We start from the raw sequence: 24878 nt of genomic DNA, 5'->3' as shown, positions 1-24878 counted from the left end.
TCGTTTCATCGTATGCATCGTTATATACACTCGTGCATCGGAAAAAATGTACAAAGATAAAGTGGCGGCAGCAAGATAACGGCACGACTTCCCAGGCTGAGAACGGGCGAGTGTCGTTCTATCAGCCTCAAGACACGCCTTGGACGCCGGAGCTCTTGATGCAGAATTCCAGAATCAGCCTCTGCAAGTCCGCCAGCTTATATGGCTTGGTCATGAAGCCTTCCATCCCGGTCTTGGTCGCACGCTCAATGGCCTCTTCGGTAGCATCGGCGCTGACTGCCAACACAATTGGTGGTGCCGTGGTAGTGCGATGAGATCCTGGTCCGTTGTCCGATCCCCCATTCCGGAACATGCCCAGGATGCACTCGGTGGCCTGGTAACCATCCATCTCGGGCATCCACAAGTCCATCAGAATCACATCGACCTTTTTCTTGGGTTGCTTGCCATTCGAGCCAGCGCATCTGGTGTCCAATCCCTGGACTTCCCGCATGATTCTGACCGCTTCTTTGCCATCGTAGGCCTCATGGATGTCTTTGTAGCCTAGCTTGCCGAGCATGTTCACGAGCAACTTCCGGTTGATTTTGTTGTCTTCCGCAACCAGGAAGGTAAGCGGATGCTGCTCAGCCAGATTTCTATCGTAAGAGTCTTTGCGTATGGCAGGGTGACGAGGAGGAGAGATCCTGAAATCTTTCACTGTCTTCGTTGTGGCTGAAAGGTTCGGGATTCGCGGTGGCTTTGGAATGGTGCTCTGAACGGTTTCGGGCGTTGGGACCTGAGAAGGAGACTTGCCCGACGGAGTTGAGGCTGTTGACGGCCGTGCTACACTTTGCAATGCTTCCGCTGGCCGACCACTCGGACTCGGAGCACGGCTGATACCATCCGTGTTCAGTGGTACCTTGATTTCAAACTCAGACCCTTTGTCGGGGCCAACGACGGCCGATCTGACCAGATTGATGTCTCCACCAATCCGCCGTGCCAGCCCTTTGGCGACCAAAAGACCTAGTCCCAGTCCCTCTTTCGATCGGGTCAAAGAATCATCTTCACGGGAAAATGGCTTGAATAGCTCTGGTTGGAAAGCCTCCGGAATACCATCTCCCGTGTCTCTAACGTTGACGATCAGATGTCGCTGATTTTCCGACAGTCGAACCTTGATCGTAATATATCCATCCTCTGTGAACTTGACGGCGTTCAGAAAGACGGCCGATATCAACTTGGCCAGGTCGCGTTCATCCACAAGCAACGTCTCTGGGACACCTGGGCCCACCGCCCATTCTATCCTTCTTAGCGACACACTCCCATTCGACGAGCGAGACCTTGCCACGATCCTCTCCCCTAAACGCGTGGGTTCTCCAATGGCCGAATCCGGCCTACCACCAACCCGAAGCGACTCGTGAATCACGGTTGGAATTAGATCTCTAATCCTGCAGTTTTTGAGTCCCGGAGTTTGAAATACATCCAGTTCGCCAGATAATCTGGTGGAAGGAGTGGTCAAATCACTGGGCGTGACTCCTTCTTGCATCGGGGTAAACACCAACGGGCTGCAGTCCTCGGAGATTGACGTCTGGGGCGTCAGAGCAGGCGGTGGAACAAATTGATGCACGGCGCTTTGTGGGGAGACGTCCGCGCGGGCAGATGGACCAAGGTTGCGGATCTTGGGAGGGTTGCCAAACTGCCAGGCCGTAGGACTGCTTCGGCGACGCTTATAAGAGGTAATGTGGATATCACTGCCTTCGATTATCCTGGCAGGTTTATAGTCGAAGTATCCGCTCGTCGATGTAGAGTCGCGGTCGTGTTGAGGAGTGTCTGGGATTTGCATGTTCATGTCATATGCGTGAACCACGTTGTCGGCTGCCTCAACTGCTCGTTTTGCGCTGTCCTGGACCGTTTCGATGCTCTCTTTTAGCGTCTGGAATACACGCCGAATGGATGGATGAATGTGCCCTTCTATCTGCTCCTGCACCGTGGCATGCATGACATCCAGCATGCCTACAACACCCTGCATAGGAGTCCTCAGCTCGTGCGAAAGGCTTCGCGCAAATGGTTTGAGAGACTGGGTAGCCGGTGTGATGGCATCTTGAGGTATGACCTGGCTGATTCGGCCGCCGTTGGCAAATTCGGGTTTGGCAAAGCCCTTGCCGCTGACCAGACGCTCAGTTATGATATCTTCCAGGGAATGTAAGAGCATTTCAGTGTAGCCCCAGGACGTGTCACGCCGACCCAAACCCTCTTGCGTCCACATCATACCAAAATGGGCGAAACACTTCTCCTCATGAAACAGAGGAACCGCTAAATAACCCTCGGCAGGAAACGGTAAGGCGTTGGGGTTGTGTGGGATGAACGAGCTCATCTGATCCGGGATCAAGAAGACCTTGTCGTGCTTCATATACTCACAAGGCGCTCCCCAGGCCATGTACTTGTAATCGCGATGCATGGCTTTATGTTTGTCGCCATCATTGTAGTAGAAGGCCACTCCCAGCAAACAAGACCCTGGCTCTCCAATGGGCGGCATCTCAACCGCCGAATCATGATCATCAGTCAATATCCGTTTGGCGACGAAGCCATATTGTGCATGGCAGATCTCGGTCATCCCTTCCATGAGTCTTTTCCAGAACGCCTCCGTATCCGCATTCCTCAGTTCGCGCTTCAACTGCACTATCTTCTCGGCGACATTGTTCTCGCCCGGCTCAAAACACTTTTCTAGGTTCTGGAGGAAGCCCTCTTCATCGCAATGTAGTGGCACACCCGGATGATTGCCCGCGAGGCAGAGCGACCGTCGCTCGAGCATGGGCGGTTGGTCAGGGATCTTGGACGGGTCCGCCATCACCCTCCTCCGGCTTCGCGTCTCAACCGCTACCAGCAGTCTTGCGCTGGTGGTGCATAGGAGATGTTATGGCTTGTCAATCAGTCGAAGCAGGCTTTCAATTTCGTTTCCCGGGGCTGCACACAGCATCCCTCGGGACAATGGGCAGGCGCCGAGTGCAAGGGTTAGGGCAATGGACGTCGTGAACGTTCGATTCGGAGGAGGAAACGGTTCTTGGATGTCGACTGATAGGAGGTATGTAGTACTCAGGTTGGAAGTTGGATGGCCCACCGTGGACGATGAGCGAGGTTCTATGAGGCGAGATATCACGCCGTCGGCCGATATTCCGTGAGCGGGAGAAGGAAAGGAAGGTTCGATGAGCCCCGGGGAGCAGCAAGGATGCGGTGGATTGTATGTTCAAGGATTCTGGATAGGATAGTGTCGTTCAAGTCTATTAGCCGGAGTAAGAGTCGCCGTGGGATCAAGGATGAGTAGACAGGGGATTCCAGGGTTTGACCGGCGGACGTTGAACAAGCATAAAGGTCAGCACGGGGCGGGAACGTGCGCAGATTGAAGCCCAGGCCTGTGCGCGGCAAGCGACAATCAGGGAGCGGGTGCCGGCCAATAAGTTGCGTGCCACTGCTCAGAAAGCCTCCAGGAAATATGATGCTGGCTTTGACAGCCTGAGGGCGTCGATATGGTCAGTGTTGATGCACAGATTAGCCCAACGCACGGGAGTAATAGTACCACAGTACCCTAGATGGCAGCAGTGACCACACAGAAAAAGGGATCCTAGACACTGGAACTTGACCAACACCTTTACTGACCTCGGCGAGTACACAACTTCAAGTTGAACACCGCTGACTGCGCTTACAATAATGTACATTGTAGTTAGGCATCCACTGTGCAATGTTCGCGGGTCAAGTTAGCACAAGGGCCTGGGACGGCACAGCATCTAGACCCTTGAAGGCCCGTGTCTGCGATTGGAGCCTGAGCCCTACAATGTACTAGTCGGACGCAGGGATTTTCCACTGCCAGTACAACCAGTAGAGAGGGAACCATGCCTCTCGGCGTAGACACTTTGGGTGCTAGTACGTTCTTCAGGCAAGTTTCATCCTGGGCTGCTGATTTGATCGCTGAAGATTTCTCCGGATTCGACAGCCGTTCCCCATGCAATCTACCTACAATGTTGTATAATCAACGGTGGTCCCTGGGATGGAAAGTACTAAAACATAAAAGTCCAGTCTGAAGGCACCGCTATCCTCACTACCTAGATACCTAGGTAGGTAGCTACGAGCCCGACGCATACCTGTACTACTAGTAGTACCTGTAGCAGTGCCCTTTTTCCTGGGTACCTCAGTAGTACCTCAGGCATACTCTCAACCGTAAGACTCGTGGTTCCGGTCACTGCAGCAAATTGAGTAACATGCACGCCCATCGGAACAGGAAATTTTGACGCCAATCAAGTGTTCTAGACTCGGCGGTGAGAGCCTGGCATCGACGCCATTGACATCATTCTCGGTAAAGACGGCAGTGATCGCGCTACCGCGTCAGATGCAAAGAAATGATGCTTGCAGTGCCTGCAGCCCACGGGCCTCTCTTCGAGGGGCTGCCACTCGTGCTCCCACTGCAGTCGCGGGTTGTTAGTGGACGGCCGGTGATCGGATACCTACAACGTAGTGCTGTGCCCGTCTACTAGTACTGTCGTACCTACAATGTTAGGTAATGACAGCCCCAGGCACCTACCAGCACACACAGCCTGAGGCTGAGGTATCTGGCTTACTAACATAATCTCCGGGCAAATCGGGATCTGAGAGTACTAGCTCAAGGGCACCACTGCACATAAATGGTGTTCTGGGTCTCGCTACAGCTCGTCTTTGTTGTTGCGATCCGGACCGCTGCCTACCAGCTTGCGTGAATCTGCGTGGTTCAAGTTGCTGACCAGCGACGAAAACTTCAAGGTGCGGCTCAACAGGATGTGGAAGCACCAGGTAACAGGCGCCGGTTTCTGCCGGTAGCGGACGCTGCTTGCTTGTTTATCCTCCCACATTGCAGCTACTTTACATATATGCATGGCATACCTTATGTCAAAAAGAATGAAGCAGCGGCGCACTTGAGCAGGTACTCTGGAACTTGAAGGCCAGACAATCCATTATCTTTATCGTTGTCCGATAAGACACGGGGCACTTTTAAACAAGCGGGACGTCCACGGCACGGCCAAGTCCGTTTGACCCCAGGATACTAGTGGCAATAGTACACCGCAACAATGCAAAAGAGGTAGCACTCTGGGGTTCCTCCGACCCACTATGACCTCCTTCGACTTCAAGTTCCAAGGTGTGTTATCAAGACTCGTAGGGTTGGACTGGCTCTTATCATACCGATATCAATGGACAAAAGACTCGCTCACGTCTTTCATTCCGCCTGTTACTTGCGAGGCAATTGAAGCAGGTCCGAGTTCGTGGTTCGCTTCAATACCGCCTGGATCAGAGCTGTCCCGATCGGCATGCAGTGCAACACTGCAAACCACACTATCGCATAGTGACCGGGGCTTGTTCAAGCTGCAGCTGGTTGCGTCATCGCCATTGAATCGCACTTTCACGTTTCCACGATCCAGAGTGGTGCAAGCTGGCGTGCTTCTGCCTCTTCGTGACGGCAGAGGCTTTGGCGGGTTCCTGGATCATCTGCTGCTGACTGATGTGGGGGTGAATCCTGGCTGGGTTGGTGAGCTGGGAGCTTGAGCTGGGCGATCAAAACCCGCGCGATGTCGCCGACATTATCTCGACTGCCCATACGTCTCTTCTCCTGCTTGGCTGGTTCTACAGCATTGGTGTACACCTTGGCCATGTTGTCGTTGTTGCAGCTCGCGTGTGCCCTGGCGCTGCCGCCCTTGCTGAGCCAGGTTGCGGCGAACCCTGTGCCCGTCATCCACCAGAGGTATGCGCCCGACTCCCTGGGAGCTGTGGCCAGTGAAAGCAACATATGCAGTCATATCGGCATTGATTTATTGCGCCAGGGCGGAAATGCAGCGGATGCGGTGAGTGTGTGCACGTGGCCTCGAATGACGCGGTAGTAATGAGAGTCTCAGTTGGTCGGCACTGTCTTCTGCATTGGCGTCGTCGGAATGTACCACAGCGGAATCGGCGGTGGAGGTTTCATGATTGTCCGCAGTGCCAACGGCAGCTACGAGTTCATCGACTTCAGAGAAACTGCCCCTGCTGCTGCCTTCCAGGACATGTATAACAACAACACCAATGCCAGTATCTTTGGTGGGTTGGCCAGGTATGCGTTCATTCCGTCATGGACAGAGAGCAGTGCCACTGACTGGCGATAGTGGCGTTCCAGGTGAGGTTCGAGGCCTTGCTCATCTTCACGACAACTACGGGAAGCTTCCCTGGAAGCAGGTGATGCAAGGCGCAATCAAAACTGCACGGTATGGCTGGACGGTCAATGCAGACCTTGTGAGGTACATGAAGTCGGCCAATGCATCGGCCCTGGTCCCCAATTTCTTGGTGGACGACCCCAATTGGGCTATTGACTTTGCTCCCAATGGCACATTGGTCGGTCTGGGTGACACCATCACTCGCAAGAGGTATGCGGACACCCTTGAGGCCATAGCGGAGAGGGGTCCAGACGCCTTTTATGAGGGACCGATTGCAGAAGCCACCATCGCGGCCCTGCAGGCGCAGAACGGGACGATGACGCTTGAAGATCTGAAGAACTACACCGTGGCGATTCGACCGCCCGCCAATATCACCTATCGAGGGTATCGGCTGTTCAGTTGCAGTGCGCCGAGCTCAGGGGAGGTGGCTCTGTCAACGCTCAAAATCCTCGAAGGATATTCCGATTTCTTCGCTGATGGTCAGACCAATCTGAGCACACACCGCTTGGACGAGGCAATCAGGTTTGCCTATGGAGAACGGACGAATTTGGGTGATCCCTCATTCGTGGCCAACTTGTCCGAGTATCAGGCTGAGATGTTGACGGACGAGACGGCTGCTCAAATTCGAAGTAAGATATCTGATTATACGACCTTGAACGTGTCGTCATATGACCCCTCTGGCATTGAGTCCCTGGAAACTCCAGGCACCTCGCACGTGGTGGCAGCGGACGCATCGGGACTGGCCATTTCTTTGACCACGACAGTCAACCTACTCTTTGGATCGAACCTGTTGGTGCCCGAGACCGGTGTGATCATGAACAATGAAATGAACGATTTCTCCATTCCGGGATCGTCCAACGCTTTTGGGTTTGTTCCTAGCCCTAGCAACTACATTCGACCGGGGAAGAGGCCTCTTTCTTCCATATCCCCTACGATTGTGGAGTACCCGGACGGGTCATTGTACTACGTGATCGGAGCAGCCGGGGGATCCAGAATCATCACCGCGACCATTCAGAACCTGGTCCATGTGTTGGATCAAAACCTGACCGTGCCTGAAGCGCTCGCGCAGCCACGCCTGCATGACCAGCTCATTCCTAATCAGGTCTCTTTCGAGTATGCCTACAACAACGAGACGGTGGCTTTCATGAAGTCTCGGGGTCATAACGTTACGTGGATCGCCCCGGGCCAGAGCACCGCGCAGGGTCTGCGCCGTCTCTCCAACGGCACTTTTGAGGCGGCGGGAGAGCCTCGCCAGTTATCATCAGGGGGGTATGCCATATAACATCTACGGTAGACAAGATCGTATCCACCATTGCACATTTCATCCGCTCCCCGCGCGTGGACTGAACCGGCATCAAATGAAGTTTTCCTTGGCGTTGCGATACTACTTGTCCTGTTTCCGTGCCGACGGATGTAGGCTTGCCTCGTAAGGCGCACTTTTAGACCGTTCGTCTGGAACGCCCCGATCAACGTGATAGGAGGTGATCTTGTAGGGCGTCTCACATTATTGTCTACAATGGTATGCTCGCTAAAGCATCCCGACGAGGCTTGTGGTTGACCGGCTCATGGATAGCTACTGCTCTTATTGGCTCATGTGGATGCATGTCAAGGTTCAAGTTTCCATGACTGATCCATGCAATATTATTTCAACAGCTCGTGAGTCTTCTTGATACAATTCTGCGAAGTGCAGACCGAAGGTGGTGGATCCGGACTCCAAGGTTGAGGAGATTGGGGCCGGCAAGTCCACGGACTCGGAGCATCGCCGCGGAATCTCCTCGGAACCATGTAAGCACTCGACTAGACCGGATTAGGCAGAGTTTTGGCCGTCTTTCTCGCTTGCGGGTATAGACAGGGGCGGCGAACCAATCAGACCGGCCAGTCAGGCCTGCTGCTATGCTTGTCTGGCTTTGCGTGCTTTGCATACCGTGCACATCGCCCTTGTGAAAGATGCACAACTCGTGGGCCCAAGATTGTCCTCGCCATGTCCGGGGAGCCTCCATGCGATGGTGGATCCGTCCCGATCGACAACAGTCTCGAAAGGCCACTGCTTCACCCTGACCGACACGAGTATTGGCTTTGCAGTGGAGGCTATGGCGCGCAGTGACTGCTAGTGTGGTGCCATCTGTAGACTGTCACAGGGAGTGTTTTTGCCGGAGGGGACGTATAAAACGAAACAAAGCAGGCGACCAAGAGGGTGGAGCGGTCTTAGGGGTACAGTAGTAAGTACCGTGAGCAAACGACAAGCTATCTCTATATCAAATCCTCCCTTGGCTCGAAACCCCTTCAACGAGTACATCCATTCACCACATACTTTTTGCTTTGTCACAGTCACGGCCGACTCTTACCTCATTGACCGCGCGGTGTGTCTGTCTGCTTTGTCGACCGAGAGACTCGAGGGCACTTTTATTTACTTCACGTCTACCTAAGTACGTCCCTACCTCAGCCTGCTTCCTCCACAGTGAACATACCTTTCTGCAGTGCCTGGACCCAAGAGCTTCAGTCAAGATTAACAAAGTGTCTCTGTAGAGTCTATGGCGACTACACAGTCCACCAACGACCACAACACCAGACCCCTCGAACAAGACGATACTCATTCTTCGACAGCGACTATGACTTCGATATCGGAGAAGGAACGGAAGGGATACAACCCAGATCCAGACGTTGAACATGGGTTCCCCGTCATTGACCCCACAGAGGATGAAGACGAGAAACCATCCCGGATCGACACGCGTGATGACGACCCAAACATAGTCGACTGGGCTACGCCAGATGATCCAGAAAAGGCTCTCAACTGGACCACCAAGAAGAAATGGACCAACGCCGGCATCATCTCTTTCATCACATTGTTGACCCCGTTGGCCTCGTCCATTCTTGCTCCAGCCGTGCCACTGATCATGAAGGATTTCGGCGAGACCAGCGCGACTGTCGGCAGCTTGATCGTCTCGATCTATGTCCTTGGCTATGCAGTTGGTCCGCTGTTCCTCGCTCCTCTGTCCGAGGTCTATGGCCGTTTGCCAGTCTACCATGTGTGCAACTTTCTGTTCATTGTGTGGACCGTCGCCTGCGCCGTGGCGCCCTCGGTCGGCCCTCTGATGGTGTTTCGACTCTTTGCTGGTATCGCCGGGAGTTGCCCCATCACCATCGGTGCCGGTACTATTGCAGATCTCTTCATCCAGGAGCAAAGAGGTGGCGCGATGGCTTTGTTTGCGATGGGCCCGATCCTTGGTCCCGTCATAGGACCCGTTGCAGGCGGATATCTGGGAGAGGCTGCCGGATGGCGTTGGGTGTTTTGGCTCGTTGTTATTACCGTAAGTTCAGCGACTGTCCTCTCGCTTTGTCCAGTTCTAACCAGTCTTGTAGGCCGGTGTGGTCTTTCCCGTCTCTGTTGTCTTCCTGCGCGAGACCTATGAGCCAGTCTTGCTCCAGCGTCGCACCGAGCGACTTCGGAAGGAAACCGGAAATCAAGAACTACGTTCGAGATTGGATAAACAAATGTCGATGCGGCAATACTTCTGGCAAGCTATTGTGCGGCCGTCGAAAATGCTCATCTTCTCCCCGATCGTCCTGACCATGTCTTTGTACATGGCAGTTGTATATGGCTACCTCTATCTACTGTTCACCACCATTACGGAGGTCTTCGAAACGACCTACGGGTTCAGCCAGGGTTCCGTTGGACTCGCCTATTTGGGCATGGGCGTCGGTTCGTTGCTGGGTATCGTCATCTTTGGCATCGCTTCGGACCGCATCGTGAAGAAAATGTCGGCAAAGGGCGAAATGAAGCCCGAATATCGTCTCCCGCCGTTGATTCCCGGCAGTCTCATCATCCCCATCGGGCTTTTCTGGTACGGCTGGTCAGCAAAGGCCGGGATCCACTGGATGATGCCCATCATTGGCACCTCTTTTGTCGGTCTGGGCATGCTGGCCTGCTTCATGCCCATCCAGACCTATTTGGTCGATGCATACACTGTGCATGCGGCTTCAGCCATTGCAGCCAGCACGGTCATGAGAAGTTTGGCCGGCGCCTTCCTTCCTCTCGCAGGCCCAAGCATGTATGACGCCTTGGGTCTGGGTTGGGGTAACTCCACCCTTGGGTTCATTGCCATGGTTATGGCGCCTGTCAGCTTTCTCCTGTACAAATATGGCGAGACGATTCGCAAGCATCCAAGGTTCCAAGCGAGGTTTTGAGCCACGTTTCTCAAACAAAAAAGGGGGGCCGGCATGTGTTGATATTGACATGTCAGGCGGGTTAGAACAGGCGTTCTCCGAGCCGGTTTGTAAATTGGCACAGCATTTTATTGCAGCGTACCGAGCCCGGGTTTTGATTGGGAAGTCCGTCGTGCTTTAATAGACTCTCGCATTCTCTCAGTTTACTCTACTCATGAGGTTGAAAATATAAAAACTTCAACCATAAAACTTCAACTATAAAAATTTCAACTATAAAACTTCAACTATAAAACTTCAACTTGTCATGATGTCCTGCCAATGGCTGTAGTGACGCTCTCATAATCAACCATGCATGTGTCCTTGGGGAAATGTGACCAGGGTAGTCTCATGGCCACATGATGCGAATGTTGCAGGAATGGAGGGGCAAGGCGGCACGCTCGACGTGGCACTTGAATTTATGTTGCTATCTTTCCGTCTTGTCATATGGTTGTTTCGTCCACAACATCCCGCGACATCAGAAACTGACCACACTGCCCTATTCAACATCCACCATCTCCTGTTCACACATCCGCCAACTAAAATGTCTCACACTGGCTGCCCAAAATGTGGCGCGTCCATCACTGGAGGCAAGACCTGTGGCTCTTGCGGCGCGGTAAGTGTACTCAGAGGAGAGTGACGGTATGCTGTCAGTAATGAATGAGGTCGCGGCAATGACAGCAAATCCCTAGGTATTGGTCTTGCTGACAACGCCGGCTCCTTCAGACTTGTCCACGATAATTACGTCCCAACGTCGAAGGGCCCTATCGGATGCGTTAGTGGTGATGAGTGTTGACGAACCGTGATGATGACGAAGTTGAAAGGGGCTCGTGTGAAGGATTGCTCCTTAGCACCAAGGCTACGAGTATGAGACGACGCTAAGGATAACGATGTCAACGACGTGACGGCCATTGCTCAAGTTTGAAAATGAGAGTCTCTGCATCCCAAACATGATGTATGTCTTTTGATAGCTCTATGGAGGTACCACCCGGTCAAGAAAGCCCAGCAGATCCCGCAGCTCGGCCGTTGCAGTCGAGTGACCCATACCCGGGTAGAGATGCACCTCGATGTCCTCTTTGTCCACCCATTTGGCCAACTCTTCCATGCCCTGCGCGAACATTTTGGTCGGAATCAACATGTCCATTGTTCCATGGACGTAGAACCATTTCTTGCCGCCCTTCTCTGGCAACTCGGCTTCTTCTGGGCATCCTTCGGGCCGTCTCTCCCTACGCAACTGCGCAATTCGGTCTCTCAGAGGCATGTAACCGCTCAGACACACCATTCCTCCAACCTCGTTTTTGAACCGGCTCGTCAAACCCCAAACTAGACTGACGGCACACCCCTGGCTGAACCCACCGACGAGGATGCGCTTTGCTGGGGTGCCATTCTTGATCTCTTCCTCCACCAACTTGTCAATGATGTCCACGCTTTTCATGATGGCTACTTCGTCGTCAGGCGCAGTTTCGTCCTCCTCGTGGCCCGGTACGCGTGGCTTCATGGCATTTGGCAGGGCCTTGGGAACGTACCAGGCCCGTGACATTGCTTCGTGATTGTGAGGGGCATAGGGAAGGACCCATTTCAGGTATTCCAACTTGTTGTAGAACTGGAACTGCTGCGCAATCCCAAGAGGGAGGCCATCGGCGTCGTCGCCGTAGCCGTGTAGGAATATTAGCGTCGCCGCACGGTCGGGCGAGGATGAGGGTTTAGTAGGAGGAACAATGTACGGTGGCCTGTCAGACATAACGTTTCTTTTTTTCGAAGGTTGACAACGGTTTAAAGAGGTGCCTTGAACCTCGAATACGATATTGTAAGGACCGAAGGCTGGAGAAAGCGACCGTACCTTTAATATCACGGATTCCCAGCGTTTTTACGTGATTTGACCTAAGTATTCAACAACCTCATAATGCTCGACTCTGCAAGACCTTTGGACCTTTTGAGCAAAGTCCGAGTCGATTGCGACGGGTCAGCAACTCGCAGGATGTAACTCTGGCTGTCACCGGCATCGCAGTTTTAGTGTTGCAATCGACTGCAGTGCATAATAACTTATTGGTCGTTGGATTTGACTCTCCGCGTGTGGGGAAATCTTGGTGCAGACAATTCAATTCAATTCAATTCACATTTTTGCCAATTCACAACTCAAGTCGTCTGGATCCAAGGCGCGTTGCTCCATACGACGTATTCTCTTCAGCTGCGCCAGTCTCAAGCATGAAGAGCTTGAAACGAGGCCTTGCGGCCGATCCGAATGCCGTCAACATCTCCAGCAAAGTGTTCATCAGGTCCACCAAGAGCGGTCGGGTGCAGAAAGTGGTACGGGAACAGTATTTGAGAAAGGACATTCCTTGCTCCTCTCTGCTATGCTCGTCGTGCGCCTCCACAGCCGCGGCTGATGCCAACGGCGTTGGTGAGTTGTTGAAAACCAGTCGGCGTGATATGACTCTAATCGACGTGCAGTCCCCAAGTTCATTCTGTCCAAGCGACCGGCCGGCACAAAAGCGTTCCCAAATGGCCACTACCTCATCCCAGACACAAACGTCCTCCTCAGTGGAATGGATCTTTTTGAAGAGACGGGCAATTTTCATGATGTGATCATCCTGCAAACGGTTCTGGAAGAGCTGAAGAATAGAAGTCTTCCCCTCTACAACCGACTGATGGCCTTGACACGAAGCGAAGAGAAGCGCTTCTACCTCTTCTTCAACGAATTTCGCTCCGAAACTGCGGTCCGACGCGCAGATGGCGAATCTATTAACGACAGAAATGACCGCAGTGTCAGAAAAGCAGCCGCATGGTACACGAGCCATTTGGCCAAAACGACAAAGAAGCCTCCTGTGATTGTGGTTCTCACGAATGACCAAGAAAACCGCAATAAGGCCAAGAAGGAGGGCATAATCGCTTTGTCGCTCCGTGAGTACGTGGCTGGTCTGGACGATGCCGATCGCTTGCTCGACATGGTCAGTCAAGGCGCCGAGGAACATGAAGGCCGCACTTTGCAAGGAGAACTGTTCTACCCGGAGTACTATTCCATGTCCAGGATGATGACAGGAATCAAGGCTGGGACATTACATCAGGGTGTATTCAATGTATCGCCCTACAACTATCTGGAGGGCACAGTCAAGGTTCCCGCTTTTGACAAGCCGCTGTTAGTTCTTGGTCGAGAGGCCAGCAATCGATCGATATCCGGAGATGTTGTCGTCGTCGAAGTGCTGCCCAAGGACCAATGGAAAGCGCCGTCGACCCAAATCTTGGATGAGGACACGCTCAACCAGAACGATAACCCTGACAGTGAGGAACAAGAAGAGAGTGTTGTCACGGAGACTGAAAGACGTGCTCTTCAGGAAGAAGTTCGGCGCGCCCATTCTGCTGGCGCCGAAAATCGGGCACAGCCTACATGTCGCGTGGTCGGAATCATGAAACGCAACTGGAGACAGCTCGTTGGCACGATCGACCCCATTTCCGGTACTTCTGGTGGCAATCGCCAGACCACCGTCTTTCTGGTACCGATGGACAAGCGCATTCCCAAGATTCGCATTCAAACCCGTCAAGTGGCAGAACTCGTTGGTAAACGCATTGTGGCAACCATTGATTCTTGGGATCGTGATACGAGATACCCCGTTGGCCATTACATCCGATCCCTGGGTGAACTGGAAACCAAGGAGGCTGAAACCGAAGCTCTTCTTCTCGAATATGACGTCCAGTATCGACCCTTTCCAAAGACTGTGCTGGATTGTCTCCCGTCCGAAGGTCACAATTGGAAGGTCCCGACTGAGAGCTCCGATCCAGGCTGGAAGGGACGGAAGGATCTACGAAATCTTCTGGTGTGCTCAATCGATCCTCCTGGGTGTCAGGACATCGACGATGCTCTCCATGCTAGACCGCTTCCCAATGGAAATTTCGAGGTCGGCGTTCACATTGCAGATGTTTCACACTTTGTCAAGCCAAACAACGCCATGGACGCCGAGGCTTCTTCGCGCGGGACCACGGTGTATCTGGTAGACAAGCGAATTGACATGCTGCCACCGCTGCTCGGCACTGATTTGTGCTCATTGAAACCCTACGTTGAGCGGTATGCCTTTTCAACTTTGTGGGAGATCACGCCGGATGCAGATGTGGTTTCAGCCTCTTTCACAAAGTCAGTCATTCTGTCGAGGGAGGGATTCTCGTATGAGCAGGCACAAAAGAGAATCGATGACCCAACAGCTACAGATGAACTCACTCAGGGCATGCGAACCTTGTTGTCACTCTCGCAGAAACTTCGTCAAAAGCGAATGGATGCCGGTGCATTGAACCTGTCAAGTCCGGAAGTCAGAATCGAAGCGGATAGCGAATCCTCAGACTCGTTGGCCGACGTCAAGACAAAGGCACATCTCGCCACCAACTCTCTGGTGGAGGAATTTATGCTTCTCGCCAACATCACCGTGGCGAAGAAGATCCAATCCGTGTTTCCGCAAACTGCACTTCTCCGACGTCACGCCACACCTCCGGCGTCGAATTTTGCGGATCTTAGTGAACAGCTGAAGCGGATGCGTGGATTCGATTTGGACGTGTCGAGCTCCAAGGCGCTTGCAGATTCCTTGGATCGATGTGTTGATCCCAACCATCCATTTTTCAACACCCTGATCCGGATCATGGCTACGCGATGCATGACCTCAGCAGAGTACTTCTGTAGTGGATCTCATGCTGAACCAGAATACCGACATTACGGGCTGGCCAGCGAAATTTACACCCATTTCACCAGTCCGATCCGTCGGTACGCCGACTTGCTCGTCCACCGCCAACTAGCCTACGCCATTGGATACGAAGGTCAAGGAAGCGAGATCGCCGACGAAAGCCTTCGTAACAAGGGCAAATTGGAAAGAGTGTGTCAGAATCTTAATTTCAGACATCGCAACGCGCAGCTGGCTGGCCGAGCAAGCATTGAATACTATGTCGGACAGGCCTTGAAGGCTCGAGCGGAGAAGACGCCTGGAACAGCCATTGATGTCGATGGCTATGTCATGCGGGTGTTCGAGAACGGCATTGTGGTGTTTGTCCCCCAGTTTGGCATTGAAGGTTTGGTCCGCCTAGAGGACTTCCAACTGAAGAACGACGAAGGCGCGAAAAGGGAGAGCACTTTTGATGCGGACAATTATCGTCTCACCGTCTTTGAGAAGGGTCGTCAACATCATGGTGTCACGACTGAGCTGTTCCAGCAGTTGAAGGTCAGAGTAAGCTCCGAGGAAAAGGGCGGTGCCAGAGAAAAGGGAAAGAGAAGAGTGCGCATTGTGGTCTTGTCTACTTAGATAGCAAGCTTCATTCAGCTACATAGTAGTTAACGAGTAGATGTTTCTTGAATGGTGCACATCGTGCTAGAGCTCTTGTCCTCTTCGTGGACGGGGGTTGTTGAGAGGTAGTAATGGACATATCATTCCATGATCCCATGTCTCTGTCCTTGCTTGAACCGGCCCGAATCCCATTGCTTCCCCATATCTGTTCATATTAAGTCAGGATTGTATCATGGTTTCTCTGCGGCTTGTAAGCTACCTACCGAAACATGGGAGGTGCTCTTGGTGAAGTACCTACCTCTCCTCGTCAACCTTGATGCCAAAGGCAGTGTGTAGCGCTGCTTTAACATGAACGCCAAGTGACGGAGGATTCTTTATCCGGAGCCGATTCTGCAGTTCCAGTTTCCACTCAAACTTGAACCAGCACAGCAGGACTCGGACCAACAAAGGACCACGGTACAATCTATATCTCTGACGGAGCACCCCAAGCATGACGACTTGCTAATCTGGCAGTATTACCGACTATGGCTGGCCCTCCGAATAAGCGCCAGAAGCGCGAAGAGTACAAGAAGCACCAGGAAAGCTTCAAGGCAGGTGGTGACGCCCCGGCGAGCCGCAAGATCGCACTGCCCAAGAAAAAGTTCTACCGCCAACGCGCCCATGCCAATCCCTTTTCAGATCATGCGTTGAAATAGTAAGTTATACACACAGTCAATTCTGTGGTGCACAGACTAATGTACTGCGTGGTAAAGTCCTGCCAGTCCGTCCGAAATGGACTGGGCGGAGCACTACCCTGCATTTGTGCAGACCGGAGGAGAGAACGGCGAGCCCAGCATTATGACCGAAGAGGTCGAAATTGCAGATATTGGGTGCGGATTCGGCGGTCTGCTGGTGGCATTGTCGCCAGTATTTCCGGATTCCCTCATATTGGGTAAGTCAATACCTTACTCTCGCTGAACCCGATCATTTCGGGATGTTTGACTGATCGTTGCAAAGGAATGGAGCTTCGGTCGCAGGTGACCGACTACGTGGTCAACCGGGTCGCAGCATTGCGTGCGCAGAATGAGGGCAAGTCACTGTCTACCACGGGTGGACCGTCTCTCTACCAGAATGTATCCGCTCTGCGTACGAACAGCATGAAATTTCTGCCCAACTATTTCCGGAAAAGTCAACTGTCCAAAATCTTCTTGTGTTTTCCGGATCCGCATTTCAAGCAGAGGAAACACAAGGCCCGCATAGTGTCTACGCAGCTTAACGCCGAATATGCTTACGTTCTCAAACCCGGTGGGCTGGTGTATACCATCACTGACGTCGAGGAGCTGCATCAGTGGATGGTGAGGCACTTTGAGGGCGAGGAAGCTGGAGATGCCCGGGAACTGTGGGAACGAGTTTCCGACCTCGACGGAGACCCGTGCGTCAGGATCATGAGCGAGGAGACGGAGGAATCGAAGAAGGTCACCAGGAATGGAGGACAGAAGTTCGTCGCCGTCTTCAGACGCAAAGAAAACCCTGAGTGGCCAGATTGAATGCTATGTTCATGGGCGGCATGACAAGCTTTCCAGCTGATCAATCATGTCCAATACGGGCGGCTTACAAAATCATTTCTCATCCTCGTCAAGGATTGCCCTTGTCCGCTTTCTTATGATCTCCGAACAATGTATCGTCGCTCTGTTTCTCCGTGTTGGTCTCCACAGGGGCCATACCAACAACAGCGCCAGCTCTCAGCGCATCGACATCGATCTGCGGGCCGGTGAAATTCTTCCGGCCATCGACGATCCACTGAATAATGGATATGACCAGGACGATTCCGAATGCCGCCACACAATAGTTCATATTGCTGCCTGTCACCGGAGTGAAGGGCGGAAACATGAACAACACCGTGGTGAGAATTGTGTAGGCGATTCCGATCTGTGGTGCTGTCAGCTTAGCCCGGTCTGTGTTTCCAGCAGAGCATATTTACCAGGTTACACGCCCAACCGAGCACGCTGGGCAGGACAAACGGACGAGATTCGGGAAACATCCTCCTCCCGCGAAGGCAGTTGATTGCCGGCGGAATGGCATACGTGACGCCCAGCGCCACCACAGATGCCGATATAATAGCGTTGAACGCACTTGTGGAACCCAGGAAAATGCAGCCGAAAATGACAACAAGAATCACTGTCAACCACAGCGCATTCAGCGGGACATCGAGAGTGGGATGCACCTTGGCGAAAACACGGGAGAAAGGAAGACCACGGTCTCGGGCAAAGGCATAGACCATCCGGCTGCTGGTGGTCATGATGCTAATACCGGCGAACTGGATGGAGATCAGCTTCAGCTTCAACAGAGACTCGAATGATACTCACCAGCAAGCAGATCAGTGGGAACATGAGCAAACAAACGGAGCCCGCCTTGTTGTTGGTCGCGTCATAAAAGATTTGCAGCATCGGCCCGGCCGCAGAGCTGATGACGGCGTCCACGTCCTTGGAAACAAACAAAAGCACGCTCAGATACACGAAGCCGGTCAACATGCCAATGACGACGCAAGCGATCATAATCCGGGGGCCAACATAGGTAGGATCGTGTAGCTCTTCGATACAATGGGACACCGCGTCAAAGCCGGTCAAACTGAGCATGGATGAGATGATTTCCTATTTAAAAAAATGCGGCAAACTTACCCCAAACCTCCCTGCAGCAGACCCAAAAGCCATGCAAGGCCGTCTGGCCAACCAGTTTCGTTGATAAAAGTTCGATAGACAAAGTCGCCGGATTGGTAGTTTGGCGATGAGCACGCAAGCACCGTGATGGAGATAACCAGCCAGCCCGTGATCGACCATATCAAAGCAGACTTGGTAACCCATGGGAGAAGCCTGGTCATGAAAGCGTTGACCAGAAAAGCAACGATGTTGTATCCGATGTAGATGAGGAACTGGTGCCAACGATGTGGCTCGTAGGCCGGGTTGAAGAGGGAGATGACTCCGAGGATGAGTTGACTGCCCAAGAGTCCCGCGGTAGCCGTCAACGCCACCCAGCCGGCGGTGTTGATCCAGCCCGTGATCCAGGAAAGAATGGCGACCCAACCTTTCCAGCTGATGACGGCAACCCAATGATACTGGCCGCCAGCCGTGGGATAGGCCGAGAGAAATTCGGCTAGGGACGAGGCTAGACATAAATTACAGATGCCGGCGACAATGAGGCCCCAAATGACGGCGTCGGGGCCTCCCGAAGGCAAGGCCAGGGACATACTGGCTCCCAGAGCGGTCCATGAGTTGAGAATGGCAAAGGCCAATCCAAGCATGGAAAACAACGAGAAGTTGCGCTTCAACTCTTGCTTGACTCCCAAGTGAGCCAAGACGGCCGCATCTTCCTGCACGCTTGTCCTGCGGTGTGGCGTTCTCGACGACCGACGTCGTCCTTCCATGGTGATGGTGTGTAGCAAAAAGCAATATAGCTGTAAATGATGCGAAATAAACACTCCTTGTGTGACTTATGGAGTGAGATACAACTTGAACAGTACCTATGGGAGGACAGCAGCAGCAAGCAATTGAGTCACGTTGAGCGACAGAACTTGAAGCCAGCACCGACGTCAGCTTTTGAATGGGGAGCACGGGGCCATTTTGTTCAGGGCACTGGCAGGGTTGCTGTGTGGCTCGTCGTTACGAGTGGCCACTCTGGAGATGAGCGAGGGGGTGTCAAAACTATACTTGGGCTCAAAGGAGCAAGTAGAAGCAGATAAGACGAAGCATCGACAGGTTCGGCTCCAGTCGTCCAGACTCCAGACAGGGGTGCAACGCCCCAGGAAACTTGAGCATCTCAACTCAGGTGTACCTTGTGCCTTGAAGCTATCCCCGCGCCACTACTAACAGTGTTCGCCTGGAAAATTCGTCTCCTTACCAAAAATCAACACTCTTGTGCTCATGCTTTGCACCATGGGTTGACAGTTCGCTTGTTAGGATGCTCCAGAGAGCTTGTCCGGACAGAAGAAGGTTTGACAGAAAACCGAAGGTGGCCGTTGTGGGCACACATTGCGCCATCCACTTTTGCCGGTTTCAGGATACATCTCCGTTGCCGCTACACGCCTTACGGCACCCACATGCAGATTGAGATACAGCCGGGGAGGACTTATCATTATTATGGAACATAATATCCACACCTAATTGTTTCTAGTCCGATTCGATGTCTTCCAGAAGAGACATCCACACATGGCCGGAGTACCATTGAGCTCCGACCATGGACCCTGCCGGCTTGAAAGGCTCCACCACGGTCCACGAATTCCTCGCCGTTGAGGACGACAATGGATCGCCGACATTCCTCCAAGAGGCTGTATTCAGCCTTGTACACATCCTCCTTTGGCCAGAAGGCTGTGGCTGCAATGCTGCCTCCCTGCCTGGCACAATGAAATCCGGTCAAAGACCGTACTGTTTACAACTCGGTTGAGACAACGGATGTCTTGATTGCAACAAAGGATTCAGCATGTAGCGCCTTTGTATGCCAGGCCCTGTCTCTGGGCTATTTTGGGTATATCACTCAGAGCAAGAAGCCCCTTTCGCTGGCCTTCATCAAACCATTTCAGTAGTTCAGCGCATCAGCAAAAGAAGGCCTCGATACAACCGCGAAAATGTGCGAATCACATATAATATATCAACTCTGTGGCCATGTCAAAGTCAAGGTCATCGTCCAATGCGCTGACATGATTGACAGACTCATCGCTTCACATCCCAAGGGCAGCTTTTCGACTCATCAGTGCGGTAGCCAGAGCGACGACCTACATATTTTCCCAGATATATGCGACACTTGCAAGCAGAACGGGGTCGTCGCAGAGTATATTGACCGGCCTGGCGGGAAGGTGGAAGTGCTGCAAGCCTGGAGGAAGGAGGACCAAAAGCAGTCTGCCCAAGAGCAGAAGTCAGCCGCTCGGGATGATACGAATGGCAACGAGAGTCAGGGTTCCAATGATGCCGACTCAGGCGAAACACTCTCGATTATATCCTTCTCGGAAAGTGCGGATGAGTCCTGCGCCGAAACACTAAGTCCGGTAGAACCCTCATCTGTGTCCAGCGTGACATCCAGCCAAACTTCCCATGAAGCAAAAAGTTCAGATCTCAGCGGTCTGAAGGCCCGCGTCGCTGGGTTGACCGCGCGAACCGACCGGCTTCTCTTGCAGATTCGTGCGCACAAAACGACCTCGACGCGGCGAACCAACATTTGAAAAGCGTGTGATCCATACCTGCCGATAGGGATCATTGTTTTGTCCTTTTGTCTGGTTAGCGATTCATTGCGGAGGCAGGATAGCATTGGCGTTGGAGGATCCAGGGATTCAATTATACGGTTGCTCTAAGCATTCTGCGTAAAGCTTCAAGCCTTTTGTGGCCGCAACCAAGCTTTTTCGCTTGGATTAAGCCTGTTTTGGATGCGACGGGGGGAAAAGTGGAAAAGTGCCGTAATAATGGAAAATGCCAGATCGGGCCGATGAAGATGCCGTCATCGACTGCCACAACTTGAACTTGAACTTGGACGTGGACTTGGAATCGAGCGATCGACGCAGCCAGAACTTGGAGCGAGCAAGGAACATGGCATGACAGTCGCGTGCCGGTCTCGCTTCACACGGCCAGTGTACATCCAGATCCCAATTCGTTTGTTTTTTCATCATTAGTAGCTGTCGTGCTCTGTTCATTTGTTTCTGTCCAGCGCTTATTCCAGACTTAAAGCTTGTCCTGCTCGTACTTGTACCCTGCTAACCGAGAAACATCGTTGTCCTGTCCGCCCTCCGTCGTCGCTACCCTCCGCTAACCTCCTCGTTGTCACAACACCCTCATGGTCGGGAAGCGAGCATTCAACAAACCTATAAGCCACAAGCGAGATGCCTCGGAAGACCGAGACCTCGAGTCCGGCCACAAGCACCGACGGTTCAACGGGTTCAGAGATGCGGTCGAATATGCCATGGACCGGCGGATCACGGCCACCCTGAAAGAAGAATTGCGGAAAGGAGTTGCACGAGGCGAATTTGAGCACGCCAGAAAGAGTGATGAAGAGGTAAGGAACTCTGAACACGAACACCGCTCGCTTGAGACCCGCCAACTGAGCTCGGTGGTTGTAGTTAAAAGCCATCAAGAACAAAAAGCTCCGCAAGTTCTACGAGACACAGAATGCGACTTTAGACAACTGGGCCGAGGTGGATAACATCGTCCTCGCGGTGGCCGACGAGGTCATCGACAGTATGAACACGGACGCAGACAACGATGGGATCCGAGAACGTGAAGGCAGACTACAGCATGTCGAGGAACACGTTGAAGAGATGCTGCCATTCGAGCTACAGGAGAAGAGAAGGAAGGCAAAGAGATATGCACGATGGGCTATCAACATCAATGTCATTGCCAATATTCTTCTCGTCGTCGGCAAAGGAGTTGCAGCGTTGAAGTCTTCTTCTTTGTCCCTCATCGCCTCTCTACTGGACTCGGCCCTCGACCTCTTGTGCACTGCCATAGTCTGGACCACCAACCGGCTCGTTTCTTGGAGGTTGTCGGCGCTGTCCAAAAAGTTCCCTGTCGGTCGCCGGCGGTTCGAGCCCGTCGGAATTTTGGTTTTCTCCATCATCATGGTTATTTCTTTTCTACAAGTGCTTCAAGAATCCGTGCAGAAGCTCCTTCCAAATGGCGATCATGAGATTGCCACTCTTCCTGCGCTCGCCATTGCGTCTATGGCCGGCACCGTCGGGCTGAAAGGACTGATCGGATTGGGTTGCGTGAAGATCAAGACCACCCAAGTGCAAGCCCTGGTGCAGGATTGCAAGACGGATGTCTACTTCAACACTCTGTCGTTGCTGTTCCCACTCATTGGCAGACAAGCTGGTGTCTGGTGGTTGGATCCTCTTGGGGCCGCCCTACTGTCGCTATACATTATCTACGACTGGGCAGACACCTGTGTTGAGAACGTGACTCGGCTTTGTGGGCTGACGGTGGACGATGCCCTGCACAAGAAACTCATCTATCTTGCATTTCGGTTTAGTAATCTGGTGTCCGGTTTCAAGTCCGTGACCGCCTATCATGCTGGAGATGGAGTCTGGGCGGAATATGACATTCTGCTGGATGAATCCATGCCTCTACGGCGTACCCACGATATTGCAGAGACGCTGCAGTATTGTGCTGAAGCTTTGAGTGAGGTGGATCGGGCCTTTGTGACCGCCGATTGTGAGTGTTTGACAAACGTGTTATTGACATTGCTAACTTGTTGCAGATTCCGTGCAGAATCCTGGCGGGCATACGCGGGATGTCAGATAGTATGTGCTTTTAAAAGATAGAGTTCTTGAGGCTGCTACGCGGGCGGGTACTGGAGGGGTGGTGAATGATATAGAATTGTATTCATTAATAGTGATAAACTGGCAGAAACTTCCCAAATTTTCGAATCAGTGTCAGCCGGGTATTATGGTACTCCTAAAGTAGACTGGAATTCCAAGCCTTGTTCTTTGTCGGCTTGGACAGATAGTTATTATAGTAGAAGCGCGAGGAAACAATATTGTATTCAGCCGAAACCACATGTTTATTATTTTCGCGGGGTCTGGGGAAAACGCGCCGGCGAACTTTCCCTGCGCTGACGTATCAACTGCGCAAACATTCCATGACAATCGACAGACATTCAATGCACATCGCCACCTCTATCTGCGCGCTCGTATTCATCGTTTGAGTCTATACCACTCGTTATTTTCGGTCGCCTTCTGCCGTTACCACCGCCAGTCAATATGCCGTCAAGGATCCCCCTCGACGACGTAAAGCGTTACGCTTGGGATGGCGCTGCGTACAGAACAGGCCGTAAGTTCAGCAGGGGATTGCGGAAACCCTCGACAAAACCCTCGACCAAATCCTCGTCCAGCGTACAGTCGCGAGCAGAACGGATCCGGAGGCAGTTGGAAGGTGACACACTGGAGGCGACGAGGAGGTTACAAACGGGAGCGCCGCAGTCGACCGAGCAAGACACCTCATCTTATCTTTCGAGTACACCCAGCAGGACACAGACACAAAGAAGACGTCCAACCGCCGAGAGCGGCGAAGAGAAGCGGCTACGCAGGTTCCGGCCGAAACCACCACAGTCCTTCCTGGTCAAGCTGGAGCGGGCGAGAACACAACGCATGATTGTGCTCGGACGTAAGAGGGGGACGGACGCCGACGGGGTGCCATACCAAGAAATCGACATTGTGGGCTCGACGGGCAACGTCTACCAAGTCACAATCTCGCGGGTGCCGCGCTGCACCTGTCCGGACTCGGGCAAGGGCAACGAATGCAAGCACAAGGTCTACGCGCTACACACGGTCCTCAAGGCGCCCGAACATCTCCAGTATCAACTCGCCCTGCTATCTTCGGAACTCCACGAGATCTTCGCCAATGCTCCGCCCATACCGACCGATGTCCCTACAGACAAGGACGGCGATGCCGACGGCAAGCGGAAACCCACCGATGGCGAGTGTCCTATCTGCTACATGGACCTCGATGAAGAACATAACCGTCTCGTGTGGTGCAAGGCTCAGTGTGGCCACAACATGCACAAGTCCTGTTTTGATCAATGGCTTGCAAGCCAGGAGGGAAGACAAGTCCGCTGTGTCTATTGTCGAACGCCGTGGGAATTGGATATTGGTGACATTGCCGCCGTCAAGGCCGCTGGCGAACAAACTGCCGAAGGGTACATCAATGTGGCGGACCAGTTCGGCCTGTCGAGGGCACGCGACTATTCGGGTTACTATCAACCTTGGGCAAGGCAGTTCGAACCGTACAGCTTCAGTCCTTATCCTTGGTGAACTTGGACATTCTTGTCCTTGCTTTGGCGTTGTTCGGGCTTCAGCGATTTGGGTAGGAGATACTGGAAAACAGAGCTCTGCTTTTCGCTTTAATCTGATCACGTGTACGAGTGTCCTATGTGCCCCTTTTCATTACAGCCCATCACCGTGTCATCCGCCGATGTTGCATGCCCGACTGTCACAGTACACAGAGAAACATGAGACCTAGCCGACCCGCCAACAAGAACACTGTACACTGACATGTTGGTACATATAACACAAGAATGGAAATGTAGGCCAATTTCTCTTATCCCAGTACATTGCCAGATACGTGCAAGGAACCAGCAGAAAACACTGCACGCATTTAACAGCTTCTATCGTCCAATTCACCAGATCCAGAAGGTTAGTATAACAAACAAACAAAGTCGTGAGGGTATCGTAAAATCGTAAAACCGCCTGCGAACGAGAACTGTACATCTGAAAATAGCGCGTCATTCC

At 52.8% G+C, this 24878-nt stretch overlaps 10 protein-coding genes across 10 annotated transcripts; 7 read left to right on the top strand and 3 right to left on the bottom strand.

Annotated features, from left to right (window-relative positions):
- Window positions 1-127: 127 nt before the first annotated feature.
- HMPREF1120_00027 (two-component system, NarL family, sensor histidine kinase BarA) lies at window positions 128-2821 on the bottom strand (the record flags this gene model as incomplete). Its single annotated transcript, XM_009154013.1, has 1 exon — window positions 128-2821. The coding sequence occupies one exon, from the start codon at window positions 2819-2821 to the stop codon at window positions 128-130; it is 2694 nt and encodes an 897-aa protein (XP_009152261.1).
- A 1648-nt stretch (window positions 2822-4469) lies between these two features.
- On the top strand, window positions 4470-7836 carry HMPREF1120_00026 (gamma-glutamyltransferase). The gene is made up of 3 exons (XM_009154012.1): window positions 4470-5834; window positions 5886-6079; window positions 6132-7836. The coding sequence occupies exons 1-3, from the start codon at window positions 5562-5564 to the stop codon at window positions 7459-7461; spliced, it is 1797 nt and encodes a 598-aa protein (XP_009152260.1). The 5' UTR covers window positions 4470-5561; the 3' UTR covers window positions 7462-7836.
- Window positions 7837-8141: 305 nt separating this feature from the next.
- On the top strand, window positions 8142-12151 carry HMPREF1120_00024 (MFS transporter, DHA1 family, multidrug resistance protein). The gene is made up of 5 exons (XM_009154010.1): window positions 8142-8398; window positions 8508-8605; window positions 8706-9487; window positions 9540-10995; window positions 11106-12151. The coding sequence occupies exons 3-4, from the start codon at window positions 8711-8713 to the stop codon at window positions 10362-10364; spliced, it is 1602 nt and encodes a 533-aa protein (XP_009152258.1). The 5' UTR covers window positions 8142-8398; window positions 8508-8605; window positions 8706-8710; the 3' UTR covers window positions 10365-10995; window positions 11106-12151.
- Window positions 11353-12120, bottom strand: HMPREF1120_00025 (lysophospholipase II; the record flags this gene model as incomplete). Its single annotated transcript, XM_009154011.1, has 1 exon — window positions 11353-12120. The coding sequence occupies one exon, from the start codon at window positions 12118-12120 to the stop codon at window positions 11353-11355; it is 768 nt and encodes a 255-aa protein (XP_009152259.1).
- Window positions 12152-12442: 291 nt separating the features above from the next.
- Window positions 12443-15793, top strand: HMPREF1120_00023 (uncharacterized protein). The gene is made up of 2 exons (XM_009154009.1): window positions 12443-12780; window positions 12831-15793. The coding sequence occupies exons 1-2, from the start codon at window positions 12585-12587 to the stop codon at window positions 15653-15655; spliced, it is 3021 nt and encodes a 1006-aa protein (XP_009152257.1). The 5' UTR covers window positions 12443-12584; the 3' UTR covers window positions 15656-15793.
- A 368-nt stretch (window positions 15794-16161) lies between these two features.
- Window positions 16162-17163, top strand: HMPREF1120_00022 (tRNA (guanine-N7-)-methyltransferase; the record flags this gene model as incomplete). The annotated part of the gene is made up of 3 exons (XM_009154008.1): window positions 16162-16331; window positions 16390-16568; window positions 16634-17163. 3 exons carry the CDS (start codon window positions 16162-16164, stop codon window positions 17161-17163), a joined length of 879 nt encoding a protein of 292 aa, XP_009152256.1.
- Window positions 17164-17251: 88 nt separating this feature from the next.
- Window positions 17252-19037, bottom strand: HMPREF1120_00021 (uncharacterized protein; the record flags this gene model as incomplete). The annotated part of the gene is made up of 4 exons (XM_009154007.1): window positions 17252-17545; window positions 17598-17933; window positions 17983-18244; window positions 18295-19037. 4 exons carry the CDS (start codon window positions 19035-19037, stop codon window positions 17252-17254), a joined length of 1635 nt encoding a protein of 544 aa, XP_009152255.1.
- A 1197-nt stretch (window positions 19038-20234) lies between these two features.
- HMPREF1120_00020 (uncharacterized protein) lies at window positions 20235-20825 on the top strand (the record flags this gene model as incomplete). Its single annotated transcript, XM_009154006.1, has 1 exon — window positions 20235-20825. One exon carries the CDS (start codon window positions 20235-20237, stop codon window positions 20823-20825), a length of 591 nt encoding a protein of 196 aa, XP_009152254.1.
- A 605-nt stretch (window positions 20826-21430) lies between these two features.
- On the top strand, window positions 21431-22893 carry HMPREF1120_00019 (uncharacterized protein; the record flags this gene model as incomplete). The annotated part of the gene is made up of 3 exons (XM_009154005.1): window positions 21431-21649; window positions 21714-22803; window positions 22850-22893. The coding sequence occupies 3 exons, from the start codon at window positions 21431-21433 to the stop codon at window positions 22891-22893; spliced, it is 1353 nt and encodes a 450-aa protein (XP_009152253.1).
- Window positions 22894-23218: 325 nt separating this feature from the next.
- HMPREF1120_00018 (uncharacterized protein) lies at window positions 23219-24724 on the top strand. Its single transcript, XM_009154004.1, has one exon. It carries the CDS (start codon window positions 23352-23354, stop codon window positions 24399-24401), a length of 1050 nt encoding a protein of 349 aa, XP_009152252.1. The 5' UTR covers window positions 23219-23351; the 3' UTR covers window positions 24402-24724.
- The last annotated feature ends 154 nt before the right edge of the window (window positions 24725-24878 follow it).

Source organism: Exophiala dermatitidis (genome assembly GCF_000230625.1).
Source record: "Exophiala dermatitidis NIH/UT8656 unplaced genomic scaffold supercont1.1, whole genome shotgun sequence".
NCBI classification, from domain to species: domain Eukaryota; kingdom Fungi; phylum Ascomycota; class Eurotiomycetes; order Chaetothyriales; family Herpotrichiellaceae; genus Exophiala; species Exophiala dermatitidis.
The sequence above is the reverse complement of the archived record's forward strand: the minus strand, read 5'-3'. Positions and strand labels throughout refer to the sequence as shown.